This window comes from Fistularia commersonii, chromosome 36, assembly GCF_037954325.1.
Source record: "Fistularia commersonii isolate RoL2024-O1a breed Wild chromosome 36, RoL_Fcom_v1.0, whole genome shotgun sequence".
Classification (NCBI taxonomy): domain Eukaryota; kingdom Metazoa; phylum Chordata; class Actinopteri; order Syngnathiformes; family Fistulariidae; genus Fistularia; species Fistularia commersonii.
This window is the reverse complement of record NC_141319.1, coordinates 7,691,125-7,700,136: the sequence shown is the minus strand read 5'-3', so window position 1 is coordinate 7,700,136 and position 9,012 is coordinate 7,691,125. Positions and strand designations below refer to the sequence as shown.

General features: G+C 50.4%; 1 protein-coding gene across 1 annotated transcript; it reads left to right on the top strand.

Moving 5' to 3' along the window:
* Positions 1–290: 290 nt before the first annotated feature.
* Positions 291–3,075, top strand: rpl7l1 (ribosomal protein L7-like 1). Its single transcript, XM_086143259.1, has 6 exons — positions 291–446; positions 1,054–1,162; positions 1,702–1,865; positions 2,051–2,188; positions 2,259–2,368; positions 2,605–3,075. The coding sequence occupies exons 1-6, from the start codon at positions 433–435 to the stop codon at positions 2,811–2,813; spliced, it is 744 nt and encodes a 247-aa protein (XP_085999385.1). The 5' UTR covers positions 291–432; the 3' UTR covers positions 2,814–3,075.
* Positions 3,076–9,012: the final 5,937 nt, after the last annotated feature.

Here is a 9,012-nt window from a genome sequence, read left to right as displayed (position 1 = left end):
ACATTAAAGAACCGCGAGGGTGAAAAATACACAGCTAGAATGAAATAAAAAGTTTAATAGAGTGACAAGAATTAATAGCAATGAATAAAATAAACAGCAGTAGCCAGAATGAGTGCAGGCTGGGACACACAAGGAGAGACAGCAGAGTTTGGACAGGATAAGAGTGGCTGAGGGAGCGAGATTGTGAATAAAATGAATAAAAGGAGGAATAATAGAAGTGGAAGGAGGGAACAGATGCTAGAAGTGAAGCCTTCGGTGTTGTGTTGTTGTTGTGTTGTGTTGTCATGGCACCTGGCGGACACTAGGTGGCAGCACCGCGCCTGTGCAGTTGTCCTCCGCGCCGCCAGGGGGCGCTGTGGCGGTCCCACACCCGTGTCGCCGCCGCTAAAGCCGCAACGAAGAAGCGTGAGCCCGTCACGGACCGGCAGCATCATGGAGGACGGCGGGTACGTACGGCTCCGGGACGCCATCCCAGTCCATCCGCCCGCGTCTCGTTCGCCCCGTCGGTCTGTCGAGGATCACAGGCTCAAGCGCCTCACGCCGGTTCGGTCGGGCCCCGTATCGGGACCTCCAGGGGCCCGGGAGGGGAAAGAGCCGGGGATGGCGGTTTCACATGGAGCTCCGTAGCAGCGGCGGCCGGGGTTCGGTCCGGAGGGGGGGGGGGGTCCTCCGCGGGGCCTCCGCGGGGCCTCCGGTAGCTCCCGGTATTCTCCGTTAGCCCAGCCGGCTCACGGTCGTCTCTCTCACCGCGTAGCCGCTGTAAACACCGTGGAAGCAGCCATAGTTAGCTAGCTAGCTAACGCGACTACAGTCACCTGCGTTACGAGTAGCTCGTAGCTAGTCGGTTAACTAAGGTAACCACGATCGTTGAACAGTTTCCTGTGAAAACGCACTTCTAACTAGTAAACTAGTTATCTTGCTTAGTGGGCAGGTTTTCCTAATTCGTGGAAGTGAGTTACGCGGGTCTACACAGAAGTTAGCCGCTGCTACGTGTCTCCATGTTAGCTAACACGGCTGGCTAGTAAACAATCCCGGCGTCTCTGTGGTCTTCAGGTCCAAGAAGGCCATCAAGCTGGTTCCTGAGTACCTGCTGAAGAAGAGGAAAGCCTACCAGGCCATCAAGGCCACCCAGGCCAAGCTCGCCCTGCAGCAGAAGAGGAAGGTGAGCGCTCTCAGGACCCGAGCAGATGTTTCCACACCTGAGAGACAAGGATTAGGGGTTAAAATGTATTTTAAGTTTTAGGACCTCGATCTCCTGGAGCTCGTCCACTAGGCAGTGGTGGAAACACACACACGTCATGATTATATTTAAGCTTTAGAAATCAGTGAGAAGAAGATCGTGGAGTCCACCATGTCAAACACCAGTGAGGTGGCGCCCAAATATCGTAATCTTCCCGCAGCTCCAGGTGCTCAGGGTTCAGTCAGAAGGCGGCGCCGTTGAGCTTCAAACCAAACTGTTTGTTTTTCAAGGCGCAGAGCAAATGTGTGTGTTCACATGGTTTCCACCACCTGCGTCTGAGAAGCAGATGAGGTTACTGAATAACCAGCGGTCCTGTTTGTCTGCACTGTGTGCTCACCTCTTGGATTTCACATCACAAAACACACACACACACACACGTGTTGTTCCTAAGCAGGCGTCAGATCTTCAGGTGTCCCTCACATGTCCTGTGACTGAAGTCCACCTGGTGTTTGTCCTTCCAGGTGTGCAAAGGCAAACCCCTCAAGTTCAAGCGCCTGGAGGACTTCCTGAAAGACCAGCACAGGAAACGCCGAGATGAAACTCGCCTCTGGAGGAACCACAAGAGGCCTCCTCCCCCTCTGCCCCCACACACACACAGGCTGGCCTTTGCCGTCCGCATCAGAGAGTGAGTACACACACACACACACACACACACAGGATATCTCCATCTGCTGAAACCCTGGCTTCCTGAAGGAAGGCCAGGAAAGGCTTTCACTGGGTGGAGTTACTTCCGGCAGAGCTTTGGACCGTTGATCTAAACATCAGCCCAGCAGTCCAGAGCTCTGAAGCTCCGCCGTCGTGTCCCTGCAGGATCAAGGGGGTCAGCCCCAAAGTGATGGAGGTCATCCAGACACTGCGGCTGAGGACGATCTTCAGCGGCACCTTCGTCAAGGTCCAGACGGCGTCGGCGGCCATGCTGCGGGTGGTGGATCCCTACGTGGCCTGGGGGTGAGCATCCGTCGGCTCCTCGGCTCCTCGCCGGGACGGGACGGCGTCTCATCCGGTTTGACCTCCGCAGGTTTCCTAACCTGAAGTCTGTGCGGGAGCTGATCCTGAAGAGAGGCCAGGCCAGGGTGGGCAGGAGGAACGTCCCTCTGACGGACAACACCTTCATTGAGGAGCACATGGGTGAGTGTCCTCCGGATGATCCGAGAAGGCCGAGCGAGGAGAAGAGATGTTCCTCAGAGAAACAAACGGTGAAACCGGTTCACTTAGTCAAGAGTCGGCAGCTCCGTCTTTGTCTCCTGCGGCCGGTAGATGTTTGCTCTGAGAAGATAAGCTGAGCCGGAGGGACGACGTCGACTTCCTGCTCCGTCAAACCTCTCGTGGCTCCTGGGTCATGTTCTCTTCTCCGCCCCCGCCAGGCAAACACGGGATCATCTGCTTGGAGGACCTGATCCACGAGATCTCCTCGACCGGGAAGGCCTTCCAGGCCGCCGCCGACTTCCTGCAGCCCTTCAAGCTGTCGGTGCCTCGTCACGCCGCCCGCGACAAGGCGGGGCTCCTGAAGGACCTGGGAGAACCTGGCTTCAGGGGCAAAGACATCAACTCCATCATCAGGCTGCTCAACTGAAGAAGCCCCAGTTTGTGTAAACATCTCCGCTACACTTTAGAGACTCGACCTCGGCGCTGAGGTCCCTCACGGGACGGGACAGTTTGGAGCTGTGAGTCACAGACCTCCTCCTCCTCCTCCGGGCCGTTGGACTGTGAAGGCTCTGGGAAACCCCATAGGGACCTCCTCCAGGGTCACTGAGAAGGTCCAGCACCAGCTGCTGAACCGCAACTCTGTAAATATTATTTCTGTTTTGCAATAAAGATGAGACGACTCCGTCTGTTCCCGGTTGTGTTGTATCTCCTCGGCTGACCAAGCCTGACTGAGGCATGAAGCAGCTTCTGATCTCCTGGGCCGCTCCTCAAATCTACTGTGTGTGTGTGGAGTGAAGAAGTCCTTCCAGCCTGGGGGAGAAGTTGAATTATGGAGGACTGGTGTCTGAAGGGCTGGTGTCTGAAGGGGGTTCAGATCCTCTTCCTGGAAGGCCTTGGAGGAATCCTTCCCTGCAGTCGTGGACCACATGGAGGACAGATGTTCTTCATAACTGTTCCATGACTAATAACTCCCACATCTACTCACTTCCTGTCCACCCCCCCCCCCCCCCCCCCCGGTCCATAAACCTTTGGTGTTTAAGAGCTTCATCTTCAGCATCTTCTCCCCCCTCCAATCCACCTCAGTGTGACTTTATCTCCAGAACATCTCACAAGCTGTCCGCCCGTCTCCTGCACGGGAGCTGATCTATGGTAGTTCTTCAGCTTCTCCGCACGGCAAGAAACTGGTCCTTACCGAGGCGAGGAGGTCTCGCCCAGCACCCTCACCCTTGGACCACCACGCCGTCCAGAAGCGTGGACTTCCAGCAGAAACGCTCCGGCGCAGGAAGTGTGTTTATCGAGGCTGGTAAACAGTCCCTGAGTCCACCTGGACGGCGGCTCCCGGCACAACCCTTTCTGCAGACCCAGACCTTCTGGTAAGTCATCTAGAGGACCACAAACTTCTGCCGGCAACCACAAATCGACCATCATGGGCAGCGTTCCTTCATGGCGGCGGCGTGTCGATGATGTATCTGTTTCCCGCCCGTCGAGCGGCTAATTGTCTCCGCTTTCCTTCTGAACACCAACACGTCACCTGTCGGCACCCAGGTCGTCCCTCCAGGTGGTCCCCTTTGGACTACAACCGCCGCCATTTTTGTAGTCCTTACACACACACACATCTGGACCCGTGGGATACCTGTAGAATATTGACTGTGGACACAGTAATATTGAACAGTTAACCATATATGTTTACTTGCAATCTGCACATGCGCAGACTCGCTGTAGGCGGGGCTTATGTCTGTTGGTACGAATTGCTATCATAACCTGTGCTCTGCTCTTCAGTAAATATAACTAAGTGCTACTCTAATATCTCCGGTCGCATCTCTTTTACACAAAACACAACATGGTGTCAGAAGTTACGGACGCACGTTTTTCATTGGAAACCTGTGTGTTGTAAGTAGCTTGTTTCTTATCGAGCAGGACCATCGCGCTACCACGCTACGTTTTTTTTCCACCATCATGGCGGAGGGTTTCAGGCGACCCGACCCACTGTTGTTTGAAGGCAACTTGGCAGAAAACTGGCGCATATTCGAGCAGGAGTGTGACATTTTTATCGCTGCAGCGCACTCGGACAAGCCAGCGCGGACTCGAGCCTACATTCTCTTGAACCTAGCCGGACCCGAAGCCATCGAGCGGGAAAGGTCTTTCGTATACGCGGCGGAGGTGCGCGAAAATGGCGCCGACGATGGACGTGTCCTCGTTCCCGCGGAGTCAAAGGAGGATCCTGAATGCCTCAAAAGAAAGTTCAGAGAAATGTGCAATCCTCAGACAAACGTGACGATGGAACGGCACAAGTTTAACACGCGCAATCAAAAGGCTGGTGAGACTATTGAATCATATGTGAGTGATTTGAAAATGAAAGCTAGGAGCTGCAACTTTGGGGAGCTGAGCGAGGAACTTATCAGAGACAGACTGGTGTGTGGTATGAATAACGACCATCTCAGGAAGAGTCTCTTGCGTGACAGTGGCTTAACTCTAGCCAAGGCAATTTCTGTGTGTCAAATACACGAAGTTACAGAGAAGCACAACATAACGCTAATGACCCCAAATAGCTCACTTACACACGTGGATGCTGTGCAAAATAAATATAAGAAAAGAGTATGTGACAAGGCAAGGTTTAATGCTAAACCAGTAGCTTCTCAGCACATCTCTAACTGTAACAACTGTGGTGGTAGTCATATTGCGAAAAGAAATAAATGCCCAGCTTTTGGCCAGCAGTGTAATGCATGCCAGAAGATGAACCACTTCAGAAAGTGCTGCAAATCCAGACCTCAGTTTGAGAGGCATAAACAAAAGAAGGCAGTCCACCAGGTGGACATGGACCATAAGGAGGACAGTGACGGTGATACATACTATGTAAATGGAATTACATTGGACAGCGTAGATTCGGATCGTGCACACACGCTGGAAAGGGAAGAAGCTCATACCACATTACAGATTAATGGCAATCTGATTGAAATGAAGGTGGACACTGGTGCTAAATGCAATGTTCTCTCAGTGAAGACTTTTCAGAAGATAAAAAGGAAGGAACAAATCAAGCCATGCAGTAAACCCACCAACCTCGTTGCATACGGTGGTAGTAAGATACAAACTCTAGGACTCGTTGAGATATGTTGCCATCTAGGAGTCAAACCTTATACTTTACCTTTCTTTGTTATAAGTGAGAACGTGCTACCATTGCTAGGACTCAGTGCCTCACTCCAAATGGGACTTGTGACTCTCAGCAGAGAAGTCCACCAAGTAAGTATTTCAACAGTTCAAGATTTTATGGGACAAATCAAAGGTGAATACTGTGACCTTTTTTCTAATGAGCTTGGAAAATTACCTGTTACATATTCAATGACCCTCGACCCAGAGATAAGACCCGTAGTTCGACCAGCACACCGCATTCCAGTTGCGATGAAGGACCAAGTCAAAGTTGAACTGGACAGAATGCAGGAGCTAGGTGTGATCACACCTGTCTCGGAGCCCACTGACTGGGTTTCCTCAATGGTTGCTACCAGAAAAAAGGACAATAAGGAAATTAGGATCTGTATCAATCCTAAAGACTTGAATGTTGCTTTGAAAAGACCACATCACCCAATGAGAACAGTTGAGGAGGTTGCATCTCAAATGTCAAACGCAACAGTGTTCTCAGTCTTAGATGCAAAGAACTCGTTCTGGCAGATATCCCTTGACCAGAAATCCTCAATGTTAACCACTTTCAGTACCTGTTTTGGCCGTTACAGGTTCCTGCGGATGCCGTTTGGAATCAGCTCTGCCAGTGAGGTGTTCCAGCGCTCCATGGAGCAGATTTTCGCTGGTTATCCCTGCGCAATCATTGTGGACGATATACTGATTGGAGGCAAGGACATCGAGGAACATGATGCACATCTGAGAAAAGTACTCGACCGAGCTAGGGAGGTGAAGTTGAGACTCGACCCCCTCAAATGCAAGTTCAGGCTGAACCAGGTCAGTTACGTTGGTCATGTTTTCACTGCTCAGGGTCTAAAAGCTGACCCAGCTAAGACTAAAGCGATTAGCGACATGCCGGTGCCAACCGATGTAGCAGCCGTGCAACGATTTCTAGGAATGGTGAACTACCTTGGGAAATTTATCCCCAACTTCAGCCAAATCGCTGCTCCACTTCGACAACTCACACACAAAGATACTGAGTGGTCATGGTATGAACAGCAGCAATGTGCTTTCGAAACTCTAAAGAAACACATGTCTAACCCCCCTGTACTGTCATATTACGATGTTCATAAACCTGTGACACTGACATGTGACGCTTCGCAATTTGGACTTGGTGCAGCGTGCCTGCAGGAAGGCAAACCTGTAGCTTATGCCTCGCGTACCCTCACGGACACAGAAACTCGATACGCACAGATAGAAAAAGAGCTGCTAGCAGTTGTCTTTGCATGCTCAAAATTTCATGATTATATTTATGGCAAACCAGTCACCATAGAGACTGACCATCAACCTCTGGTTACAATCATCAAAAAGCCTATTCATGCAACACCGGCAAGGTTACAACGCATGATGTTGAAGCTCCAGAAGTATAACATCGAGCTCGTGTATAAAAGTGGAAAGCAAATGTACTTGGCTGATACTTTATCACGGGCTCCCAGTAACACCAAAACTCAGCTAGCGGACGAAGTTGATGATTTTGATGTGACTTCAGTGAGTTACGTGTCTTCTGCTCGTTTACGAGAACTAAGAGAACACACTGCCACGGATCTGACTCTCCAGATGCTCAGCAACTTTATAAGACATGGCTGGACAGACAAGTTTCATAATCTCCCAGATGCGGTGCGTCCCTACTTTACTTTCAGGGATGAACTGGTCATTGAGGATGGCATCGTCATGAAAGGACAGAAAGCGGTTATTCCTCTAAGCTTACAAAAGCTGTACACTGGCATTTTACACAGAGGGCATCCAGGTACAGAGGCCACAAAACGAAGAGCAAGAGGAATAGTGTTTTGGCCGACAATGACTAAAGATATTGATGAAGAAGTGCGAGCATGCTCGGTGTGCAACAGCACAAAACCACACCAACAAAAAGAGCCGCTTCTTCTCCACCCTGTTCCGGAGATACCTTGGTCGACTTTGGCAGCAGACATCTTTGACTGGCATAACCAACAATACTTGGTACTTGTAGATTCCTTTTCAGGCTGGTTTGAGATTGACCTGCTGCGTAATCTCACATCAACGACAGTCATTGGTAAGTTGAAACGTCATTTCTCTGTCCACGGTACACCTCACACTCTCATCACCGACAACGGACGACAGTTCACGAGTCAGCGTTTCAAGGACTTTGCAAGGCAATGGGACTTCACTCATGTGACAAGCAGCCCTGAGTATCCCCAATCAAATGGATTGGCGGAGAGAGCAGTTCGTAGTGCTAAAAGCCTCATGGAGAAATCTCACAGAGACAAAACTGACATCTTTCTCAACCTACTCAATTTGAGAAACATTCCTCGTGACACTAAGCTTGGGTCTCCTGCACAAAGACTAATGTCGCGACAGACGCGCACTACTCTCCCTGTTTCCAAAAAGCTGCTTGAACCCGACACGTGCAAGCTAGAGGACGTACGTGCACAACTTCTAAATAAAAGACTAGCGCAAAAACGCTACTATGACAAAACGAGCCGACCTCTGAAACCTCTGACGGAAGGACAGGTAGTCAGGCTTCAAACACCGAAAGGATATGACCGCACAGGAGTTGTGAAAGAACCATGCAATGAGCCCAGATCATACCTGATTCAGTCGGAAGGACAAACATACAGGAGAAACAGAAAACACATCTTAACTGTTCCTGAACCCGCACCGACTCAGGTTGACCCGAGTAACTCTTATCAGGACACTGGACCTGATCCGACAAGGCATATGACAGTTACCGGACATGGCTATGCAGAACAGAATGCGGACTCTGAGTGCCCAGCGGATCGAGCCTCTGCTTCTGAACCGTCTGTACACGTGGATGTTTATAGAACGCGCTCAGGTCGCATCAGTAAACCGAACCCCAAGTATAAAGATCTATATTGCTAAGAGGGTATTTTGTTAATGTCTGACTAAGTTACATGATGACTTGTTGAATGGTTATCACAGTTATTTGCACTCTTCTTTTCATTGTTTGGATGTGTCGTATTTCATGATTCAGTCACATAAGTATGGAATAAGTTTAACACTGTATTACTATTAAGATGTTGAGACTGTGTTCATGGTTAGAGGTTCCAACTAAGGAAAGGGGATGTAGAATATTGACTGTGGACACAGTAATATTGAACAGTTAACCATATATGTTTACTTGCAATCTGCACATGTGCAGACTCGCTGTAGGCGGGGCTTATGTCTGTTGGTACGAATTGCTATCATAACCTGTGCTCTGCTCTTCAGTAAAAATAACTAAGTGCTACTCTAATATCTCCGGTCGCATCTCTTTTACACAAAACACAACAATACCCGTTGGGTTTCAAAGGGGAGTTTCCTGGTGTGTGTGTGTGTGTGTGTTCCTGTTGTGACAAGGTCACAAGTCAGCACCTCCGTTTGGCCTCAACCGGACCACCACGTGGTCCTGGACCCAGCGGGGGGACCTGGACTCCCGCTCCGCTCCCTGGAGGACACGGGCAGCATCCACGGACGGTTCC

Coding starts and splice junctions, on each gene's coding strand:
- rpl7l1 (XM_086143259.1), top strand. Junction 1,163..1,701: donor CCCTGCAGCAGAAGAGGAAG/GTGAGCGCTCTC, acceptor TTGTCCTTCCAG/GTGTGCAAAGGCAAACCCCT. Junction 1,866..2,050: donor TTTGCCGTCCGCATCAGAGA/GTGAGTACACAC, acceptor GTGTCCCTGCAG/GATCAAGGGGGTCAGCCCCA.